Raw genomic sequence first — 25,604 nt, forward strand, 5'->3', positions numbered from 1 at the left:
GGACATACCTTCCCATAAACTTTTTTCTTCCTTTAAGAATTGGGATTTATTTCCCAAAGTCCTGAAACTTTTTTTATGGACACCCTGTATACATTTTCAAAAATATGACTGCAAAATCACCAAAAATGCCTTGCCACTAGAGTTTGCACATTGCCAGTTGGAGGGTTAACTAATACAGTAGACCCCCTCTTAACCAACCATAATGGGACCGGACCTAGGTCGGATAACTCAAAAGGTCGGATAAAACGGGCAATCCCTAAAATCATAACATAATGAAGTGCTATTCATTTGGAATTATATAATCATTATTTTGAAGTCATACTTGCATTATTTATAAAATAAACTACTCTTATCTCCTTTTTCATATTGATAGAAGTCACAAATAAACACAAAACACGGTTAAGTCAAATATGCCTACTTTCAGTGGAATATATTATAATACTAGACAAGAGTCAATAAAATTCCTATTTTAATAACTTTAGTACTGTAATGGATGCTTTCCACAAACATCGTAATTCAGTACAGAACCTTTTGTCTACAAGCGACCATTTTGTTACAAAACAGGATGTTTATTTATAGCCTCTCACTGGAGGCTTGAGGCACAAAAACTATCTTGACCTTGGAGTTGTTAACCCCCTTCCCTACCTTCCCTACAAGTTGCGTTGTTTGTTTACTCCGGCGATAAGATAATCAGTAATCAGTTATCAAAATCGTAACGCACTTTATGATGTTATAAATTTGCCGCACAGATAACAAATCAGATCAGATGTGCTCGAGCTACGAACGATGATGGCAAACTAAAAATAGGCTATGCTATATTTTTTGTGATCAACACAAAATAACTTATTGTTAGTCATATCCTGTGGAGATAAGCGTATAGTTCAGTTTCATCGCCCAGCGTGGGAGCGGAAATGCCGAGATTCCTAGAAAGCGGCGGTTAAACCGAGCTGCTCTCAAAGCAAGGTCGGTTAAAACAAACTGTATTATTTTACGATCGAAGGCGGATAATCCGATTATCGGTTAATACGAGGTCGGTTAAGAGGGGGTCTACTGTAACATAGAATAATATCACAGTAGATATAATTAATATCACAGATTGAGAGTTGCCTGCATTAAATTAAATTGTAAAAACATTCAAAACATCAACAAACATTAGACATACACAGTGTAAATTATTGATAACGGTAATAGAATTTGTGAAACAAACTACAATAGTTAGGTTATTAATTATCAACGAGAATAAACATAAACAATTTTAAATTTAAACGAGGTGTTAGCCCGTCCTACGTACGGTAATTCAGTAGTCGGTTAAAACCGTGTACAATTCAGATCAGCTAGTTTATAAAGACAAAGTTTCTTGCAGTCTTAATGTGAAAAATCATCTTGTAAACAAATGTTGTGTGACCTAATATGTTTTTATTCCATCATAGGCCTATACGATATGCATTTTAAATCCGATAATTTTACAATAACAATTTTTTGCAGCAATTCTGCAATTTTTACGATGTGAAAAACGTTGAAGTGAGATTTGCAGCCGATTCGCACAGACGCACACTGATTATAAGTAGCCTACAGTAGAGAGAGTAATAGTCAATTGAGAAGTGTATAGACCTAGTCAACGATACCACCTTCCATAGCATACCTGCCTCTTCCTTAATTATTATCACCACAATACAACTACTATACACAATTCCCAGTAGGTCTGAATAGAAACAATCAAAAATAAAACGATAATATCCAATGAATCACAGTACACATAAATCGTCACACCTATCCTTTATATCAATTTCACTGCATTAATTGCTAAATAAATAAGTGTAAACAAAGAAAAGTAAAAACAATAACAGTTTGTTTTGAAACAGCTGTTTGGTTCAAATAACATTCATTTGAAAAAAAAGAACTCACGATTACTAAACCTCAAATAAAACGATAATATCCAATACAATTCACAGTACACATAATTTAACTTTGGTGTCCTAACATCAAAACTAATCGTCACACCTATCCTTTATATAAATTTCACTGCATTAATTGCTAAATAAATAAATGTAAACAAAGAAAAGTAAAAACAATAACAGTTTGTTTTGAAACAGCTGTTTGGTTCAAATAACATTCAATTGAAAAAAAAGAACTGGTCACATGTAGCAGGAATATAAAAAGTAAACACGCTAGTAAAGCTAATGACGTAATTGTCAATGTTTATTATCCATACCGTTATCAGTTCTATCCTTAATAATTACCCACCCTCATTGAATAAGTGTGCATCGTAATTTCCCATATTAGTTAATTTAAACTACAATATATTCATAGTTGAAATAAAAGTGACATTTTCACGTTTGGGGCGCTGATAGGCCCCCAAACGTAAACACACTGAACACGATTTCATAAAAGGATGGTTTGTCTAATTGCAGTATCCTAGGTCAATGTTGACGTTGTGTTCAATCTTTGTATAAAACTCGGCTGAGGTTGTGGTGGTAATTTAAAATCGTGATTCCTGATTATTCTTGATCTTCTTTTTATGACATCAATATTTCCGGACCTAATCCAAACAAAGTTAAGGCAGACAAACATTAATTATAAACAAAAAGCTACCATGAAGAATTAAAACATGTAAACATTGTTATTTTTCTATTCTTTCCTCAAAAAGTGGAATAGTAAAATAATTTGCATTTATCCTTTTTTATTAAGACTCGTGTACAGAGCCTCGATTTGTACTGTGGTTTAATTAATTTTGGTCTAAACTATTTTAAACTTTGGTCTAATTATCTCTAATAATCTTACTTATTTTTCCTATAATCAATGACAAAATAAGAGTAAATAAAATAACCTCATAGTTCAATAGTTTATATTTAACCAGCTGTTAGTTAAAACAAATTATATTGCTCTAAAACAAATCGAAGATTACAAAGATTGCTTTAACAAAATTATTTGAACATTCTTGTATTTTACTATGTATAATTTAATTAATCTGTCATCCTCTTACAGAAGAATTGAACGTATCAATGATTTGCATTACACATAGTATAAATAAGTCAACCCTAAGTATGTCTTTACATTTTTATCCAAATGCTGAATCTGTGACACAAAAGCTGAATGTTTACAGCTGTTATGTTAAGCAAATTATTTTATGCCAAAAGCTAGTTTAGAATCTTAGCGTCGGCTGCTAGACTTTTTAAAAATTAAAACTTAATTTCTAAAAAACTGGGACCCTAAACTAAATTTATGGCTTCGACATTCCCTAGTTCTCAAAATTATCTTTCTTTCAACACAAAAATCATGAAAATCCGTCGAGTGGTTGATTCAGAATCGTGAAATAAAAAAACACTGTTTCGTTTTAATATTATAGATTTATAGAACTTTTACTAATCCCAGGGAATTTACTAGAAGCCAATGGCAATATTGAGACTGAAAAGCAAACAAACAAATCTGATCCTGCCTCAAACATGCAGATGGAATGTGAAAGTGAACAAACTATTGACATGACCTCTTGATTGTTTGGCTGAGCCTCTATAACCAATTAATTAGTTGTTGATAAGTTTAGGCTTTATGGTAAGTGATATTTTAATTTAATCCATCAACAAGATTTAGGACTGGTGCGTTAAATTGTACAGTAACTTCTCATACTATTGTAAACATGAAGCTTGTTTTTATGTTTTTGAAGTAAGCACTAGTACCGACTAAAATCCGACTACTCTTATTTCAGGGTTTTAAGATTTGTGTTTCATTCTGTGGTCGTAATACCATTGGACAATTATTGATTTTAAATATAGTTTTATTTTGCTAGAATATCTTTCAAATGGGTAAAATAAAATAAAAATCTGAAAATATTAACAAAATCACAAAAACAACTTATGCTTGTTTTATAACCAGACCTAATTAACATTAAATCACGTTGTCTTAAGCTGTTCCATAAGGAAGAAAGATCTATAGAGAGTATTTCCATAGAATTAGTTAGGTAACAGGGAATTTTATAAAAGGTGTAAAAGTTACTAGCTTACTTTGCAGTAATTTTTCCTTTGGACTGTTTTTAGAAACCTCCATGCACACAGGTGCATGTAGTTGAAGATACAAAATTAATTGTTGTTCAATTTTCCAACAGGCCCTACATATGTTTTTACCACACTATGATGTTTTTGGCTGTATTACATACGTTAATTGGTGGCTAAAAGTTACGTTTTGCTGGCCATGCCAGCTGTCATCGTAATTTGGGGACCGAGCAGGTTTTTACAGGCCGGGGCGCAAAATCAGCTGTCCGCTTACTTACTTAAAACATGAATGCATTTTAAATACACAATCAAAATCCATAGCATTGCAATAGAATTGTGTTATTGTCACCGTTGCCTAGCAACTATTTATTTTTACTTTTGCAGATTCCTCAAATTATTTTTTAACTTAACCTTAAAGTTCTAGTTGTGTTGACTATCAGTGTGCATTATTATAGTGGTGAATAGTGGTAATACGGTATAGTGTGGTGAAAAATAGCGTTCGTACCACGGACCGAAATGGTTTTGCAGCTCTCGATTGATTTAAGTTCTCGACTTCGTCTCAAACTTAAAAACTATCCTGAGCCGGCAAAACCTAATTTTCGGTCCTAGGTACGAAATATACTATTTAGTTCACACTTTATTTCCCTTATTGTTATGATTCATTTTGATAATATCAAGCTTTGTGACACCATCAAACTCAATTATGTTGTTCTGAATTTATATTCATTATTTCAAATGTGTGGTAAATTTTGTTCGTGTCATTGTACATAATAATTACAAATTGTTTAGAAAAAAGACTGCAATATGATAGATTTTGATTGTACTTTTGAAAGGAGCACCAGGCTTACGTGTGCAGTCGGTGGGTCTTCTTAATAGGAAATACATTTATATTTAAATACACTAATGACATTTTTCTGTGTGTATCTAATTGGTGAGAAGACTGTCCCACTGTACAGTCAAACCTGTTCTTCCCATCGAGAACAAAATCAACCGAGCCCTTTAAACGAAGAATTACAGTTATGTGAGTTAGGTTTAATTGCTCAGTGCACATTCTTTACTTCATTAAAGGTTTTAGCGTCAGTGTATAGAAGATAAACACAATTTGAGTTTTTATTCAAATGTACACTTTATATTCCTAGCCAAATGTTGCCAAACAATTAACTAATTAATACTAGTGAACTTGTAGATCAAATAAATTGTTGGTAAACTTTTGGGGTAGCAGAATTTAATACCCCTGGAATTTTACCCTCTGAGCAAAACTGACGCCACTAACCAGGGGGTATAATTCCGGTTGCGAACTTTTGAGTTGCACAACATCAGTTCAATATATTAAAGGTGGAAGGTATATTTTCACGTTTGTGAATTTAAGCAGAACACATCAAATTATAAAACCGGGACTGTGCGGGCTGGATTTTTACGCCCTTCATGAGGTCAGCTCAAAGTGTATTGCCCGGATTTTTACCCCCAGAATTTTACCACCTGGCCAGATATAGAAATCAGTGAAAATAATTAATTTTCTTATTTCAGTTTTAATTTAATGGTAAACATTTTATTATTAAGTAGGTAGCCTATCTTTGTAACCTCAACTAATGAAAGAGGTTTTGCATTTTAATTTAGAGATTCGAGCTTCAGGATTTGACTTTTGGGGCCAACTGTTGGTCAATATGTATCCAAACAAACTGAGTAGTCTATATGAATAATAATTGTTTCGAACATTTGTTTAACGACCGTGGAAAAACAATTTTCCTCGTTTGTGTTTTAACAATAACAAAATATGCCTCATTATTTCTTCAGGCACAAACCATGAGCTATTGATAGTTAGTACCGTACTAAAAAGGTCATCGAAAGACCTGTTGTAGTTGTAGGCATCCGGTACAAAGTATTGATACATAGTATGAAGAAATAAAAAGACAAAAAGACATTGTGCTATAGTACAACAGAAACAAAATAAATTGTTTTTCTACGGCCATATAATAAATCGTTTAAGAAATGTTTACCCAATTATCATTCAAATGGGCTACTCAGTTTGTTTACATACATATTAACTCTAACGGTTTGCCCAAAAAGTCGAATCCCGAAACTCAAATATCAGAATCAAACAGCGAAACATGTTTACTTAGTTGAGGTTACAAATAAATTGAGATAGGCTATTTAATAATAAAATGTTCATTATCAATCAAAACTAAAAATAAAATAAAATATTTAGTTAACTAATTTCTATATTTGCACAGGGGGTAAAATTCTGGTGGGTAAAATTCCGGGCCGTACATCTTCAGTTGCCTAAATGCTAGTTATATGGACAGGGGGTAAAATTCTGGTTTTTGTTGCTACCGGTAATCTAATTTATGACACTCTGTCTATTTTCATTAGACTCCCAAATCTGCGTGGATAAAATTCCGCCCATGAACAAACTTTAGAGAGCTCAGGTTCATACCTACTGACGTCTGCTTTGACCAGGGCGTAAAATTCCAGGGGGATAAAATTCCAGCGACCCGAACTTTCTTCATAGGTCATATCTCTATCTATCCAACTATCTTAATCTATCTATATAATATTATAAAATTGAGGTGGTGTCTGTCTGTCCGGCTGCCACGACTAAAATACTAAACCATTACAGCCCAAATTAAGCACAAAGATTGTCCACATACCTAGGAATGTCATAGGACTATTCACTTCCCTGAGTTCCTCTCGGGCTCCGTCCCTTGGATGTCCAAAGTTTTGAGGTGAGGTTCTCAAAAGTAAATATTAATTGTAATTGGTCTCCATGGAAGCACGAGAAAATTCACAATATTTGTTTATCCTTTCTTTGACACTTCAATGTAAACAGTTAGAACTGCTGAATGCTTATTTCAGAATTTCAGATAGCTCATCCAAACAAATAAAATATAGTTATTTGTGTAACTAGTGGTGAAAGTGGCACTTTGCTGCACACGAGAGCAATGTTTACGCACTCGCCTGCGGCTCGTGCGGAATGATCTTGAGTGCAGCAAAGGCCTTTTTCACTCGTGTTACACATTATATTTTTCCTACAGTCACTATAAAGCATATAAATAATTAGTCTTTCTAACACTAACACGTTTTTAGGTTCAGCTGGCAACACAAATGGTGCCCTAGAGAAAGTAGTACCCGCGGTCCGTATCACTCCGCTATTTTTCCTCGGCAAGAAATGTGCTCCACGTTTTGAGAATATAGTTCCGTATGCTTTTGTAATTTGAAGTAGTTTCCGCGCCTAAAAAAATGCTTTAAAGGTATTTTCTTGTTTATTTAGATCGTAGGAATGTTTTAAAAACGTTTAAGGGAAAAGTCCAGAAAGTTCAGAAATACCGTAACTATAAACACGAAATGACAGGTTAAATCGTAGTTATAATAGTCAATCAGCTGCTCATAGTATTATTATCTTTAAGTGTTGCCAACCTATTTCCAAGCGTACACGGATTACGTGCTTAATAGAACCACGCTGTTTTGTGTTGTTTCGTTGGAATCCTGATGTGCGGCAAAGTATAAACCGTACGACAAAGTATAAACCGTACGGCAAAGTATAAATATGCAGCAATTAGCAGCTTTCTGTACTATAAACAGTACAAGGAAGCCAACTTTGTAGGGTGACTGTAGGAAAAAATATTTTACATAACTATGTGGTAGGTTTATTGATATCATTGATTTTGGAAATAAAGAATGATTGTATAACCGTAAGTTAAGAAAATTATGTTATTGATATATTTTAATGTAAAAGAGTAGGACATTTACTATGTAAGTCATACTTTTTTTTGTAAAAAATTGGTGGCTTTTTCTTTATAATTCAATCTACTTAACAAGTGTTTGGATTAGGCGGAATAGTACATCTTTCCGTTGAGAAGCTCAAATATGTGACCCTTACATTGTAAAATTCCAATCTTAGAAAAAATCTAATGGATGTTTCTTCATTTTTATAGCCTGAAATGGTTTGCAATAGTTATTTGTGTAACTAGTGGGCGAAGTGGTACTTTGGTGCACATGAGAGACATGTTTACGCACAATCCGTAGGCAAGTGTGGAAAGTTTCTCCAGAGTAGCAAAGGCAGTTTGCACCTGTGTTACACATTATACTTTTCAAATAATTAGTCTCTAAAATATGTACAACACGTTTTATGTTAAGTTAAATCCAAACATTGAACAAATTGGGAAACACTGCACTATCTGATCATAGTCGTAATCACAGAAAACATACTACTATAACCCAGAATGCCAACCGTATGGTAAAAAGCATTAAGTGTTTTGAGAGAACTTTGCCTGCCAATTGGAAGGCAGCGCCACCAGCGTTGCTATGCTGAGTGCATGGCAACGCTGGTGGCGCTGCCTATGAATTGACAGGCAAAGCTCTCTCAAAACGCTTAATGCTTTTTACCATGCGGTTGGCATTCTGCGTTATAATAGTATGTTTTCTGTGTCGTAATACAGTATCTTTAAGTGATGCCAACTTATTTTCAAGCTTACACTCACCTGCCTATAAACACACCAGTGTGTGTTGTTTGGTTGGAATACTGGAGTGTGGTAGAAAAAGTGCAGCAAAAGTAAAAAGAGTGCGGCAAAAGTAAGTAAATGCAGCAATTATGAACTTTCTGTGCTATAATCACTGCAAGGAAAGCCACTTTGTCAGATGACTGTATGAAAACAAATTATTCAAGAGTTTTAAAATAAAAGTCTTGTTATGGATAATTTGAATGGGATTATGGTTTCAGAACCAATTGAAGAAGATTCAAACCCTGCAATGCAGCCTGAACCGGTTTCTACAGTAGAAATATCATCCACTGAGGTAGTGGAGGAAGTGGACAGTAGCAGCATTAGCCTAGGAGAGATAAAAGAAGAAATTCCCGAGGAAAAGGAAGAAAATAACGTGGAAATGGAAGAGCCAGATATGTCCGGTAATTTAATCTAGTTTGCTTGGAATTAAATAGAGGTAATTTTTTAATAAAAACGTCATTCTCAAATTAAATTGACAAAAAATTACTTCAGTTTGTTGGAATAGGTTATTGGTAAAATTTATCAGAGCATTAGATGAGCAAGTTTAAATGGATTTATATTTGGCACTAGAGTGGGACATGATTTTGTATACCTTTAGGAGTTCAATGTTTACAAAATTTATATTTTTATCTTTTGCTGTCCTTACATTTGCGCTTGCAAAGGAAGATAAACATTAGCTCATACATATATCCTATATATTATTATATATGATATATAATAATATATCCTATAATATAATTATATTATATAATAATATATTCTATAATATAATTATATTATATTATACAGGGTGTCCATAAAAAACGTTTCAGGACTTTGGGAAATGGATCCCGATACTAAAAGGAAGAAAAAAGTTTATGGGAAGGTATGTCCGAAAATGTATATTTACCCAGATATCCGCCATTTTGTTTTTTATACAAAAATATTTTTATCTGTGAAGTTTTTTATTCGATGATTATGAAATTTGGTAAACATGTTACCATACACAAGACCTATTATAGAAAAAATAATAAATTTGTTCCGATTGTAAATTTCAAAATGGCGGCCATTTGAATTTTTCTAACTCAAATAACTCAAAAACGGCTAATTCTATGAAAAAATTTCAAAAATACTTTTTTTTAGCATTTTTAATTGCCTATCAAACAATACCAAAATCAAAAAGATCGGACAAAAGATAACTGAAATATTACGTTTTTTCTGTAAAAATAAGGCAAAGTTAGTCGGGGAACCCTTAATTTTTGCCTTATTTTTACAGAAAAAACGTAATATTTCAGTTATCTTTTGTCCGATCTTTTTGATCTTGGTATTGATTGATAGGCAATTAAAAATGCTAAAAAAAAGTTTTCTTGACATTTTTTCATAGAATTAGCCGTTTTTGAGTTATTTAAGTTAGAAAAATTCAAATGGCCACCATTTTGAAATTTACAATCGGAACAAATTTATTATTTTTTCTATTATAGGTTTTGTGTATGTTAATATGTTTACCAAATTTCATAATCATCGAATAAAAAACTTCACAGATAAAAATATTTTTGTATAAAAAACAAAATGGCGGATATCTGGGTAAATATACATTTTCGGACATACCTTCCCATAAACTTTTTTCTTCCTTTTAGTATGGGGATCCATTTCCCAAAGTCCTGAAACGTTTTTTATGGACACCCTGTATAATAATATATCCTATATATTATTATATTATATATATATTATATATATATTATATAATATAATAATATATAATAATATATCCTATAATATAATTATTATATCCTATATATTATTATAAAGATAAAAGTATTATTATAAAGATAAACCTTTTTTATATTGACTTAAGTGGTCCAATGCTGGCCATAAAATAATAATAATAATAAAGATAAAAGTACAGTAATAACATTTTTTTTATCAAGCCAAAAATGACATAAGTTTTAAATACATTTTCAATTAAAAATAGGCTATAAAATTCATTTATTTCAGCCAAATGGATTGAAATTACCTGAAAGTGGATTGATATTTATTTATATTATCTATCTAAAACAAGACAAGTGAAACTATAGGAATATTATATTTATATAATTATACATAAAAATTTACCATTGAAATACAAATACTCAAGGACACTGCACAAAAGATAGGCTACTGCATAGGTGGTGTGCTATTCAATGCATAACATTTTCATTTATATAATGTTCCAAGGTACCCACCATCCTAAAAGTTAACACTGCAAATTGAATCAACTTGGCTATATTTTATCAATTTTTATTCAGGCCTACGTTATAAAACCTCTACCACATAATTTAAACAATAAATAATATAAAATTGTTTCTGTAATAAGTTGTGTTTAAAATATAAACTATCTCATCATCGAACATCTAATGACTAAATAAAGTATTTAATATTATTTATCTATTACATCCCCTGATTATAATGTCGGGTTTATAATCAAATGTGATTGATTCCACCATTGACTATAAATACATATAATGAATCAATTATAATCAATAATTCTACTTTTGCCCCGTCACCCTATTCTGTCCACTGTATTCACTCAAATGTCAAAATTTCCAAGGACAAAGAAACACAATTTTTGTTTGTTATACTTAACTAACTTTTTTGGTTGGCCTTAAAAGAAACTCTGTTATCTGCTGTTTAACCTTAATTAATTGTTGCTTATTGTTTCTTGTTAGATTAAAGATTGTGCTTCAATTCTGCCATTCTGAAATTCTCTCTTTGAAAATCTTGTTCACTCACGCACCCCTAATTTTATACAGAGTACTCATTTAAATTCTCTAAATACAACGTCTTACATTTAGCCACTTATCCATCCCAATTTTTACTTGTTTGCGCAAACTTTAACCATATTTTATGTGTTTCAGGTATACATATGCAAGAGGTGGAAGTAGAGATGACAACAGATGGAGACAAACCCTCTGTGGAAGTAGCTAGAACTGAGAATGAGGTTGGTTGATTATTTATTAGGGCTCTGTTGGGAAAATCATTTTTACTTCAGGTTGGGTAAAAAATTCTTGCTTTGGAAAGAATTGATATAAAAACTATAAGTTTTTGAACTACAATATACATATAAAGTATAAAGTAATTTAAAATTGTCTCTTGAGATTGCACATGGAGTCATGAAAGTCTCGTAAGGTTGCAGCAAAAGCAATAGCGTCCTCTGTGGTTACAGTAAAATCTAGAAAATTTGATCATACAATCTTAGCAGACACATAAGAGTCTTCATCACCCTCGGTGTAGTTGCGTTTTGGGGATATGACCTTGGGGGGAAGGTGTTGAGGACAGACGGGTTGCGTGGGGTCATTATGCGCGCCATTCTGAAAACATCGTAAACACACGACTTTGAAAATGAAAAAAAAATAATTAGTTTAACAGTGTTTAAAAGTGATCCAATTTATGTTACTTTAAGATTTTTCTGTACTTATACTATATATTTTCTTGGATATTATCATGTATGAAAACCAACATTAATCTGGAAGGGAATAAAGTTTCAACATTATATACTTACATCCCATCCGGAGCGAGGGACATCCAATGCATGTTTTTATTGTTTTCATAGAGGTGAACAAGATCCTTGATCTAAATTTATCACTTTGATACAGAAAATTCAAAACAATCGAATGAAATATTCTGTTAATCCAATCCATTTATTTATGGTGATACCATTGAAACTAAAAACTAAGCTTTCTTTCTACTTCTTTTTTTACATGGACATCGCAAAGGAAAGGAGTAATTTATATGTATATGTAATTCATATCCTGTTGCAAAAAAGGGGTGGGAAAACTAACTTAATACAAATATACTAATTATAATTTAGTCCTTATTCTGTGTGGAACAATTTTTTACCAACAAATGGAATATTCTTTTTTACAGTTCATTGTTATAAAGTAGCGATTAAAAATTTGGTATTACAAGGTGGATTGGCTAAGCTTTTGTCACTCTGGATTATTTCTTGGTTATTAAGTGGTGTTTGCAAATTTCACCACAATATGGTGAGCAGTGTATTTTGGCTTTTAATTAATTAAACTAAAATAAAATGTATTAAAAATAGGAATCTCGCAAGCATTTGATAAAACCCAGAACAATTATTCCTGCAGAGGTAAGTTTATTCATAAAAAACTGTATTCATTATCTGTAAACTTTCATTAAGTGGCAACAGTTTTGTAAAGTTTAAAAAAATTACATTTTTCTTTGTTTGACCAGGAGCAGGATGGAGAGCAGGAGCAGAAGTCATTGACCAACCTACAAGACGCTGACACCATGGAGGAGCAGCAGTCCATCACGGAGCTGGACAGTCAGACAGTCGACATGATTGTAGGGGTCAGTATTGTACAGTTCTACAACCTTGAATGTTTCTTTGTTTGACCAGGAGCAGGATGGAGATCAGGAGCAGAAGTCATTGACCAACCTACAAGACGCTGACACCATGGAGGAGCAGCAGTCCATCACGGAGCTGGACAGTCAGACAGTCGACATGATTGTAGGGGTCAGTATTGTACAGTTCTACAACCTTGAATGTTTCTGTGTTTGGCCAGGAGCAGGATGGAGAGCAGGAGCAGAAGTCATTGACCAACCTACAAGACGCTGACACCATGGAGGAGCAGCAGTCCATCACGGAGCTGGACAGTCAGACAGTCGACATGATTGTAGGGGTCAGTATTGTACAGTTCTACAACCTTGAATGTTTCTGTGTTTGGCCAGGAGCAGGATGGAGATCAGGAGCAGTCGTAATTCACTAACCATCAAGACCCAGGAGGAGCAAAAGTCCATTACTGAACTGGGTGATCAGACAGTCCACAAGATACAGTAGACTCTCGTTCACCCGAATCAGCCTTGTCCGGACTTCCGCTAGTCCGGATCGGCAATCGTGATTTTTTTTGCGGTAGAAGTCCGATTATCCGAGCTAATTTCATCGCCCCCACCCAGCATCAACACCGCAGCGTTATCTCTGGGGCGATACAGTAATTTTTTGTCATCATTTATGAATGTGCACTCCTATATACAGTACTGAATTTGCCTCAGTTTATTCGGCGGCTTGGATAATCAGACCACGGATAATCACATTTTGCGACCTCAGGTGTTCTTTGCAATATCTGTAGCAATAATCACACAATACAGTAGCCGACTGTAATTTATTACGTTGTGTTTTAACTTGTTTTAGACGCTCCCGTTTGTATCAACGTGTGTCTTGACAAAACTGCTTGCCGTAACGACAAAATGTACCAATATTTGCTCGACTCTCTATAGTCCGAATTTTAGTAATCGGGTCCGGACGTCCGCAACATTAGTCCGAATGAGCGAGAGTCTACTGTAGTAGTTGTTGGTGGGGTCAGTATTGTAGATTTCTATAACATTCAATGTTTCTTTGTTTGACCAGGAGGAGTCGTCATTGAACAACCTACAAGACTCTGACACTATGGGGGAGCAACAGTCCATTACTGACATGGACAGTCAGACAGTCAACATGATTGTAGGGGTCAGTATTGTAGAGTTCTAAACCATTCAATGTTTCTGTGGTTGACCAGGAGCAGTTGTCAATGACCAACCTACACAACTCTGTCACTATGGGGGAGCAACAGTCCATTACTGACATGGACAGTCAGACAGTCAACATGATTGTAGGGGTCAGTATTGTAGAGTTCTAAACCATTCAATGTTTCTGTGGTTGACCAGGAGCAGTCGTCATTGAACAAACTACGAGACTCTGACACTATGGGGGAGCAACAATCCATTACTGATCTGGACAGTCAGACAGTCGACATGATTGTAGGGGTCAGTATTGTAGAGTTTTAAACCATTCAATGTTTCTGTGGTTGACCAGGAGCAGTCGTCATTGAACAAACTACGAGACTCTGACACTATGGGGGAGCAACAATCCATTACTGATCTGGACAGTCAGACAGTCGACATGATTGTAGGGGTCAGTATTGTAGAGTTCTATAACATTCAATGTTTCTGTGTTTGACTAGGAGCAGGACGGACAGGACGGACAGGACGGAGAGCAGGAACAGTCGTCATTGACCAACTTACAAGACTCTGACACCATGGAGGAGCAACAGTCCATCACTGAACTGGACAGTCAGACAGTCAACATGATCGTGGCTGGTGGTGGGGTCAGTATTGTTTGCCTTGGCACATGTTTAAAAATACTCCTATATTGGTTTATCTTCCTTAATGATAAGCTAAAGCAATCTTTAATCTAACAATTAATTAATTTAATTTAAGCAATCTTGAATGAAACAATTTTCAAAGTTAGTTTTATCCGGTTGATGTAGATTGAGTGGTTTTGCTTACCACTAGTGTATAGCTCGTGACATCTAAGCTGTCACTTGGTCGATTGGTACCTATGTCAAAAACATTATGTCCGATCATGCGGGTTGCATCAACTGTCCTAGCGAGCCATATAAAGGCGCTCAAATACAAAATACAAGGGGAGTCAACCCTGTGAGGCAGCGGAAATGTTTGCAGTCCAACACTGCCCGCGCTAAGCCAAGTGCCAGCTTAGGTGTCACGAACTGTACATGTTGCTCGATTTCGATCAATTGCAAAGTATTACAGGAGTTATTTGAAAACGAATAACATTGATAATTTCCGATAAGCTTAGAACTAAGGTAGCTACGATAAGGCAGAGCCCAAGTGACTTTTTCAAAAATTTAAGGCCAGTTTGAAAATTTACGCGACACCCTCTTTCCAATGAGAATGGTCAAAATCGGTTAAGAAATGACAGAGGAGTTCAAAGGAGAATTTTCGTGTTGGCATATTAATTACAGTGGAACCTCGATAAGAAGACCCTCAATAACAAGTCACCCTTGATAACAAGTGTAATTTTTAAATTCCCTTGATTTTATTTTATCCATAATCACATGTTATTGCAAACCTCAATAAGAAGTCAACCTTGATAAAAAGTCTTCATTAATAATCCCCACGAGAGTCTTGTTATCAAAGTTCTAGTGTATATAGATAATTATTCTATAATTCAACTAATTTAAAAACTATTTTATTTCAACCAAATTGGCCTAAAACAATCTAAATATATAGGTACAATTTGAATTTATATAATCAGTAGCTGTTCTTTACAACCGAACTGAAAGCACAAATCGTAAAATCTGCCCTATAACCAGTGAAAAATCTTTTCATCAACACAAGCGCTCAAAGTGAAAGTATAACCTTAACACACATAAAAACTTTTAGATTTTACAATAGGATTATAAGTCTGTGTACAGGCTGTGATTTGTTTGTTTGTTTATGGACAATAATGTTCCCATTTTCTAGTGTGTGTGTCATACACAATTGGCCATCAAAAATATCCAAAGTCTGAATGAAACTTAATCAAAGTGAGAGCCTAATGTTATGTCTTTTAGACATATTACCAGGTCTACAGAGCGTGTCTTCAAAACGCTTATGTTATAAAGAAAAAGAAGTTAAAACTTGTACTAGTAAATGGAATATTATTTATCAGTGGAGAAATAAACACTATCACCTAGTGTGCACAGAACAAAAACAACACATTGAACAATCATGGTGTTTGAACAAAAACGATGCCATTTATTTTTGTAATTTAATGTAATTGAAGTAAATGTGATGTTTTAGGTAATATCTGTGAGTCATGACACTTCTGGTGAACACTTAGAAGAGGTTACATCTTCAGACATACAAAACAAAGACGATTCCGAGGCTGCTGTAAGTTTTAGAACCACATTTTCTAGCTTGCAAGGAAAAGACCATAAATGTAAGGCGGATAATTATAGGAGGGGTTTGCATTGCAGAGTGGGCTTACAGAAAGGGGACTTAAGATTCAAAGGATGGGCTCAATTAATTTAACCGTACAAGAGAGGGAAGCTACAATTTGTATTTATATAGACATAGGTCTTGCTACTTAATGTATGAAATGTAGGGGTCTGCGGTACAGAAAATTTAAGGTCGGTACGGTTCGGTACGGTACAATATTTTGTACCTCGGTTCTCGGTACAAAATCGGTACGGTACGCGGCTACCCGTATTTTTGCGGTTTTCTGCTCAGAACTGTATTTAAACCATTATTTTTAACTTTAATACATTGACATTACTATGAAAATTGATAGTATCCTACTTTCCTGGTATTCTAACAACAATTACTGTACCACACATTATTAAAACAAAACCTTTTACTACTACGAGGATTGTGTCAAGAAAAATCACAGTTAAGATAAAGGCTTTACCTATTTTACTCTGAGATACTTTGAATAGCCATGATAAAAGTGGTTTTAAAAATAGGGTAAGAGTTTTTAGGAATATACATGTTTGAAAATTTATTGGCAAGATAATTTCACACAACTGGTAAATTATTTCCAACCAACACAATGTCTTAGTTGTTTTTTAGATTTGTAAAAACATATAAAAGCATTCAGTACAAAGACAGTGCAGTTGCCAGCTGTTCACAGCAGACAACAATGAACAACTGGAGAATATGATGAAGTAATGGCAATGAGCATCTTTTTTTATCAGCTCCAAAACTAGTAATAAGATTAGAGGTGTGCGGATATCCGAAAAATCGGGTCGGATTCGATTCGGTTCGGATACGGATATCCGACTTTTTCGGATAGACAATATATTTTGACGTTTTGGACAGAAAACTAAATCTCCATAGCCACCATTAGGTTCCCAGGATAAAATTACAGCAATACGTTTCCAACGACCTAACAGCAAACGGCAAAGAAGCCGTATGATGCAATACTGATAACTAGTTTAGTCGTTATCGGCGGTTTTGCTTTACGATTAGATTCGTCTGGAACGAACAGACATAAAGCAGAAAAGAACTACCGGTACCATGGTCAAATGAAAGTCAACTCGTGCTTGTCTCGCTCCTGATACTAGGGGCGCTGCGTAATAGTTTTTTTTTACAGTACTGTTTCACAGTAGAAAAATCTAGCCTACTACTGTGATGTTACGTAAACAATAGATTTAATGTTTCCCGAAAAAAGTCAGAATAGAAAGGCAACACAATAGAAGGGTGGGAGGGGTTTGGCAATGACCTCGAAAGGAGCGCGGGTAGTGAGTCAAGTAGGACCGGAGGGGGAAGGGGTGGGTAAGACCTTGAAGCTATATATAGACTTGCACTACTTCCCTAAACCTAAAGGACTGGCCGGCGAGTGGTATTCCAATCACAGGACAAGATACGTTGTTTTTTGGGTATTCATTGCCCGGTTTGACTTTGGATTGTCTTACTGTGTAAAAACTTTGAATAATAAAAGATAAAGTTAGAACTAACCACGATTATTTAGCATTGATTGTGTACATATTAAATGATTAAACTATAGGGACCATGGATATATACAAACTTTTGTCAACATCAAAATACAATATTGCACAATCGTGATATTTTAGGTCATTGACCTTTATTATGCATCCGGTATTGCTGTTTCAGAAGAGAAGCACGTTGATAAATTATAAATTGATATTCCCGTAGTTAAAAAGAATTATTTTATAAACCTATAAAACAAAATCATAAAATCTTACATAAAGATAACAATAACGGAAATTGTAAAAAGGGTATAAAGATAACAACGTCATTCTTTCTCTTTGTTCTTCTATTCTTGGGTTTCCCTTCACACGCATTCAACAAGTTGCCATGGTTACTAATCACCCATGTCGTTATCAGCTTTTGGGGATAAAACTTGACGAAAATCGGTTAATTTTTACCTATTATTTAATTACCAATGAATGTACTACTTTATTGGTATTTGGTACTGTATTAATAATCGGTCAAAAGGGCCGATTTTTGTCAAATTTTACACCAAATTTATTGAAATTTCAAGGTGAATATTAATAAAACAATTATTACCAAATATTTGTATTCATTTAAAAGATTGATTTGTGGTATTGGGTTCCCCACTGAGTGCAGCCGAGCGGCACTAATGAGGGTCGGACCTTCTTGGGCATGAACAATAGACGGCTTATCAGACCCTCCCCTCCCCGTGGTCAGGAGAAAGCTTGTAAACAAACTATTGCACAAGCGTGACTTGACATTGGGCTGCTTCAACTATAATTTTGCCAAATAAACTGTGATGTTTCAAAATCAAAAACAATAATTTAGGACCATACTGCTTAACAATAATGGACTGCAATTATTGTTAAACATACAATCCATTTTTAACAAACTAAGATTATACGATTCAAATACAATTATAAAAATTATCTTGGTATTTTACTTGGGGTAATGAAGTTATGTAGGCTAGTGTAATTCTCGGTTCATCAAGGTTCTACTGAATTATGTTTGGCAGTGAATAAGTGTAGAATGCAATTTATAAATTCAGGGATACACACCTTTTACACAGTTATAAAGTCTAATTTAACCGCCCAACATCAAATCGTGAGCTAGAGCCCATCTTAGTGCATTAGTGATGTTTTCTAAACTTGGCAAACCCGCAAAATGCCACTTAAGGCCAATAATCCGTTCCAAAAACGTAAGGAAATACAATGTGAAAATAAGGGACCGCGCCGAACTTGGACAACGACACACGCGGACAACGTTAAGGTTGGACAGATTAAGTTTCCAGGATTGTCGTTTGCGTGCAACGTTAAACTTGGACACATTTGAATGTGTCCAGATTCGTCGTGTCGAGCAACGCCACCCCTGGACAACTTATAATCGCGTCCAGGTTCGTCGTTTGCGTGCAACGTTAAACTTGGAAACATTTGAATGTGTCCAGGTTTGTCGTTTGCGTGCAACGTTAAGCTTGAACACATTTGAACGTGTCCATGTTCGTCGTTGTCTGCTTTTATCGTTGTCTGATTGAGGCGGTGTCTGCTTTTAATGTAGTCCACGTTTAACGTTGTCCAACTTCGACATCGTCCCGAAAATAAACTTGAGATCGAACTCCTTGGCTTGTGAGAACCAGGAAACAAGATAAAACATTAACCTCAAGTAAACAAGCCCAAACGTTTGACATCAGTCCTGCTGAGCTAAGGTGTTGTGTGAAGATTTCGGCTGCTAGTGTACTTAATTCAAGCAACCAACTTTTGAAGATAAATGTTGTGAATTGTGATTTTGAAGAGACAGAAAACTGTGGACTTGGCTAATTTGATATTCTATAGTTCAAAATTGTCATTTAAGTTTATTTACACAGCTTTACATTGTTTTATAGGTTAAAAATACATATTCAGCTTATTATTAACCACGCCAAACTATCCGAATCCAAAAATATCCGAATCCGAACCTCCCAATATCCGAACCGAGCCTCAACTATCCGATCCGAAATGAAATTTCACTATCCGCACACCTCTAATTTTACTGTCTCTTGATTTAGAAATGGGTTTTGTTCTGTTGAACATTTTAGATTTTATTCTATAACTAAACTTTAACTCTAGTCTAAAACATTGAATTGTATGTCAACAATTATTTTTTTCAGTCATAAATCATTCAAAAAAGGATATGACATTCGCAGTTATTTTTTTTATCCAAACCAAATCTTGTTCAATTGATTTTTTTGGGCAATTAGAATTATAATTTACACACTGTAACAATAGTTGTACAACCCCTTTGTAGGCCCACACATTTCACTCTAGGGCTTTGCCATGTTGCCTTTAACAGCTCCTCTTCCATACAGGCACACTTGGTTATCTTAGTTTCTTGAGTCAATCATTGATTTAATCTGTTTTTTTAAACATGTAGCCACTGACTATTTGTTTGTTTGATCTGTAGGAATCTTTGGACGGAGCCAGTGACAATGGAGAGATCAAAGAGACAGAGGCAGAGGTGGACAACTTCATCATCGGACCAGAGACTCCCAAGAACAACTATGTGGTTCAGCTGCTGTATTCCACTCCTGACAACTCCATGGAGGAAGAATCCAAGACGCCAGAAGTGAAGGGATCGCCAAAAACAGTGAGTGGTCTACCTTACTCTAGGATTTTCAATCTAGAGATAGAAAATGTGCCCAGTTGTCTAGGCAGCCGCATTCAATAGTAAGAGGCAGACAACTAGTGGGCGTAGTCATGGATTATAGACAGGGCGAGAATGTAATGTTAAGGTTGTAGCGAAATTTTGATAAAAATGAATGTAATTTATTTGATCTACTTACATAGTGTGCTGATATCAATTATTGATTTGTGATGAATATTGATTTCTCTTTTGATGGCTCATCTACAGACCAAGCCCTTTCTTTAGAGACCCCTTCCTGGTTTGTACGCCCAGCCGTTCTCTGAAATTAGCTGTGACAAAAACCCGTTTTTCCCCCATAGGAATAACATGGGATGGGAATTTAAAGGCCACTGGGGCAGAGCCCCAAGGGAATTTACCACGTTTCTCTTTTGATGGCTCATCTACAGACCAAGACCTTTCTTTAGATACCCCTACCGAGTTTCTACGCCCAGCCGTTCTCTCAAATTAGCTGTCACAAAGAAAAACAGTTTCAAATTAATATATAGACTAGTGTACCTGTTGCTCGAATTCGAGCAATTTGCGAAGCATTACAGGTGACTCACGAAGATTATGGTAATACTCACGATCTACACAACAGTTAGATATAATCAATATCTTTTGTAAATATCTTGTCTTTTCTCAAAAAGCTGATCTAGTTTTTTAGTGTTTCTACAATTTTTTCCCTCTCATAGCCACATTAAGTTGTCTTTGTCTATAATAACAATTATAAATAAAAAAAAATATATATTTCTTTTCTTTTACTTGGTTGTGTTCTATGACTTTTTTATGTTTCCATTGTTTGCAAATCGGTCATTTCAATGATTGCTCAAGAAATGTAGCATATTGTTAATTTAGTTTTATTTTTAGCCTATATCAAATTGTCCAGGATTTCTCGCTTTTTTCCATTGTAATAATTTCACCAACCCAAGTTTCGTCTATAGATGGAATACGCCAAAGAATATCACCTATGTACAATCTCCAAGAAGTGGTAAAAAAGGCAGAAACCAAGCCATACAATAGATATAAGTTAACTCCATAAGAAATAATTTTAAGAGTTACTGTGATATTAGGATTTTCCACTGATTTGGTAATAGAACATTATATTGCAAAACATGACACGATGCAGAATAAAATCGATTTTAAAATCAGAAAAACCCATTGCAAATACTTACTTCATTTTGAAAAATTCAATAAATCACAATTTAAATATTAACAGCTGTTTCATTAAAAAGTAGTGTTAAATTATGCATATGGTAAACAAATTTGAAGATGCAACTTTAAAGGCTTCTGGGGCAGAGACCCAAGGGAATTTACCTCGTTCCTCTTTTGATGGCTCATCTATAGACCAAGACCTTTCTTTAGAGACCCCTACCAAGTTTCTAGGCCCAGCCGTTCTCTCAAATTAGCTGGGACAAAAACCCAGTTTTCCTCCATAAGAATAACATGGGATGGGAATTCAAAGGCCACTGGGGCAAAGCCCCAAGGGAATTTACCACGTTTCTCTTTTGATGGCTCATCTACAGACCAAGACCTTTCTTTAGACACCTCTACCGAGTTTCTACGCCCAGCCGTTCTCTCAATTTAGCTATGACAAAGAAAAACAGTTTCAAATTAATATATAGATTCTAAATATTCAAGCTAAACTGAAAGGACAACTTTCCATAAACCCCAGCATCTTTGATATCATATCAACTATCACAGTAAAAAAAAAAAAAAAAAAAAAAAAAAATTAAAATAATAATAAAAAAAAAATCAATAGTAAAATAATCAAGGGGGAAAATATAGCTTTTGACTAGTGATGTGTCAATATAAAAATTTATCGATTCTCGATACCGATACTGATACCTGAAAGATTGATTCTCAATTTTCGGTACCGATAGCACTTTTAAACATATTCAATATGGGTTGATTATTAATAGTTTGTGCCGCAACATCAATATTTGATCATTTATTTATTGGTTATTGCTGTAAACCTGATAATTGTCTCTGTAGCCTGGAGGGGCCGTGCTGGAAGTGGGAGGCGAGATGGTCAGTCTAGGAGGGGCTGTGGTGGTGGAGGAAGAAGTAGACACTACAGTACATGAGGTGGAGGTTCTAGTGTCTGATCTAGACAATACAGGTTAGTATCTAGCCTTCATATTCTGCATAGGCCTACAGGGTGTCTCAAACATGCGTGGCTGACTATACAGGGCCCTAGTGATGGTCAAAACCAGAAATTTCAAATCTCAAAACCAAAACTGAAACTTAAAAAATCAAATCCCGAATCTAGAATCTCAAAACCTAAACGCGAAAAATACACATAATCATAAAATGTTGTATGCAATCAAAACAGAAAGAGATCGACTCCTGACCAAGACATAACATAAATATGTGAATGTGACTGATAATCTTAAAACCCAATACAACATAACTTTCCATAAACAACCAAAAAAAAAAAAAAAAAAAAATACGTTAAACTTCTAACCCCAAAATAAACATGAATATTAGATTAATTAGAACATTTAGTGGTCAATATTTCTTTGTGTTTAGTAAATATTGATGTGAAACTGAATTGTACCAGTTAGGCTATAGTATTTAAGATACCTTTTGAAGTTCAGGATAAAATTTACTTGTTTTATAACTGTTTATGGTGAGGTTTGCTCTGTTGCTACCTGCTTTTTTGGAAACAGTGTTAAAAACAATAACAATGGCACAAACAAATTTCAGCAGTTTCAAAAATGAAACTAAAACTGCCAAAATCTTAAATTTCGAAACTTTTGAATCTCGAAACTTGGTAATCAAATCTCAAAACCGAAACTTTTCCTTAATTTTTGATTGTTTTGAGACTTGAGATTCGGTTTTGACACATCACTACAGGGCCCAATTGTACATACCTAAATAAGTTAAGGATTTTCAGTAATTTTTTACATTTTGGAATAACTTATCCATAATCTGTCATAAAAGATTCAAAGCATGTTGGTGATATTCGTATGATACTTGATATTCACGGTAGAGTCTGTTATTAAATGTCTCCACAAATATTTTTACCTAACTTTATAAACTTTGAAATGGCGGTCTTTTAAAATGTCCAAAGTTTGATAACGAGTCTCTAAATAAAAATTATACACAGTAGAAGGAAAAAAAAATCATGGTCAATTGTAATAACACTTTGATATGTGAGAATTGGTTAGTAAATAAAAAAGTAATGTCAATTAATCTATAACATAAAAAAATTCTAAATGGCGGTCTTTATGAACTTTTAAGTAATATCTCTCTAAATCGAGGCTGTTCTATAAATTTACTTTCCAGAGTGTGTAGAGTTCAGGTTTCATTGATCACTTTAGGCCAATATGGACATCTAATTTATTTTACCAAAAATCATCTCAGTATGTCAAAACTTAAATTTATTTACATTTGTTTTACTGTCAGAAGTTGTAAGTGCTATACAATCTTGTATAGTTCAGCTAGCATAAACTAGCTTGTCAGCTTCTACTACACAAAAGCTGCCAGTTCCTTGTAATATTCTGATTCAGGACTGGTGATTCAGAGTAGGGAGACAGCTAGCTCAGCTGTTTTGTGTTGCACTGTCCACGTGCGAGTTACATAATGTCCTCTAGGTGCTACACACTGTGTTTAGTTGTTTGTCATGTAAATAATATTAAATTGTAATTTTGCCTGTTTTGTTGATTATCACTTTGTTTTTGTAGAGATTGTTATTGATTTATTTCTTTAGGCGTTTGCAAGAATCATTAAGAAATATGAACATACCAGGTAAAATTCGTACTATGGTTATCTAGCCTTATTCATTAATTAATTTGTTAATTCTTTCATTCATTCATTAATTTGTTAATTCTTTCATTCATTCATTTAGACAAAAATATTATTGATTTTCCTGGTATTGTGTTGTGGAAGCCTATTTTTCATAGCAGATGATTATCAGGTTAGGTCGTTAGGTACAATTAAAAAAAAATTATTCTTAGATATCTGAATTAAGAATTTGAAATTGGTGTTTTCTTCCAGAGTAGGTGTGTGGCTCTTTCAAAAGTGCATTAAGTTTAACATTTCCTTGAGGATCACTTTGTGGGGATGGTTTTAGCCGACAGCCATTTGGTTTTGTGTGTTAGTAGCTTAAATCTGGCTTGAGGACATAAACAACATCTTCCCACATAAGGAATTGTTCGTGAATTATATCTTTTATTTCCTTAAGTAGTGCTCAACAAATGTTTTCCTGTGTATACAATCCTGCCCCAGTTGTTTTACTGTTTAAACCATTAGTATTCTTGCGAAGACCTGAATCGCATGCTGGACTTGACCTAGTATAGATTTTAAATCTTTAGTTTTGTTTTCAGTCAGCAGCAGTCACAGGATGGAGGTGACGGATGTGAAAGAATCCACCATCTCCAGTACCAGCAGCACTCCAGTCTTGGAGGAGTGTAATGCCATTTCTACACCTGTCACCAGGTAAACATCAGTAGTTTTGTATAAAAATGACATTATGAAGCTGCAACTTTTAAGCTACCGTCTTATCAGCTTAGCCATTTCACCAGCTATAGCCTCGTTCACTCCGGGCGAGTTTACAAGCTACTCGCCAGCGTGTTAGAAGCCAGCAAGTCGGCGAGTGTGCTAGTATTCGTTCACACGGAGCTTGTCCACTTGTCAACTCGCAGAGGTGTAGAAAGACGCCGGCGAGTGCGCTTTTAGTCGTTCACACGATGCTTTTCCAACACGCTCAGTAGCTAGCTTGAACCAAATCCTCCGACATCTTTGAATAACATTCGCACAAGCACAAGCAACTGTGTTCACACTGGGCTACTTTACACGTCTACTCGCTCAAAAGCTGGCGATTTGACGTGTAAAGTAGCGGCAGCGTCAACTTTTTCCAGACCTTTTTTACAAGCAGCTTTTGAGCGAGTTCGTCGTTCACACTGAGCTATTTTACTAGCTGCGTGTAAAAAAGCCGGCGTGTAGCTTGTAAACACGCCCCGTGTGAACGGGGCTTATGTCTGTAATGACAACAGGCTGTGAGGCTTGGTAAGTTTAACAAGACGGAGGGTCTTGTTAAATTCCAGGATCTTCTAAAGACGGAGGTGCTTGTTGAAACAAAACCTTTCTATACAGGCTCCTGGAATCAAACGGTCTGTTTGAGCGACAGATCCAGCTTCTAAAACTGTTTCACTTGGTTGAAGTAGCAATTGTCACTACTTTCACCTAAATTAAAGGATTTACACTTTTC

General features: G+C 34.8%; 1 protein-coding gene across 1 annotated transcript in view; it reads left to right on the plus strand.

The window, feature by feature from the left end:
• The window catches only part of LOC128992262 (bromodomain-containing protein 8-like), a 52,546-nt gene that overhangs the window by 12,252 nt on the left and 14,690 nt on the right, over positions 1–25,604 (plus strand). The window contains exons 8-14 of the mRNA XM_054415748.1: positions 8,704–8,886; positions 11,359–11,441; positions 14,464–14,607; positions 16,085–16,174; positions 20,174–20,356; positions 22,385–22,511; positions 24,721–24,832. Of these exons, the coding sequence (XP_054271723.1) occupies positions 8,704–8,886; positions 11,359–11,441; positions 14,464–14,607; positions 16,085–16,174; positions 20,174–20,356; positions 22,385–22,511; positions 24,721–24,832 (922 nt within the window). The remainder of the gene's footprint in view (positions 1–8,703; positions 8,887–11,358; positions 11,442–14,463; positions 14,608–16,084; positions 16,175–20,173; positions 20,357–22,384; positions 22,512–24,720; positions 24,833–25,604) is intronic.

The sequence above is a fragment of the Macrosteles quadrilineatus genome, unplaced genomic scaffold (assembly GCF_028750875.1).
Source record: "Macrosteles quadrilineatus isolate MER2022 unplaced genomic scaffold, UCM_ALF_1.0 Scaffold_4__1_contigs__length_99947679, whole genome shotgun sequence".
NCBI lineage: Eukaryota > Metazoa > Arthropoda > Insecta > Hemiptera > Cicadellidae > Macrosteles > Macrosteles quadrilineatus.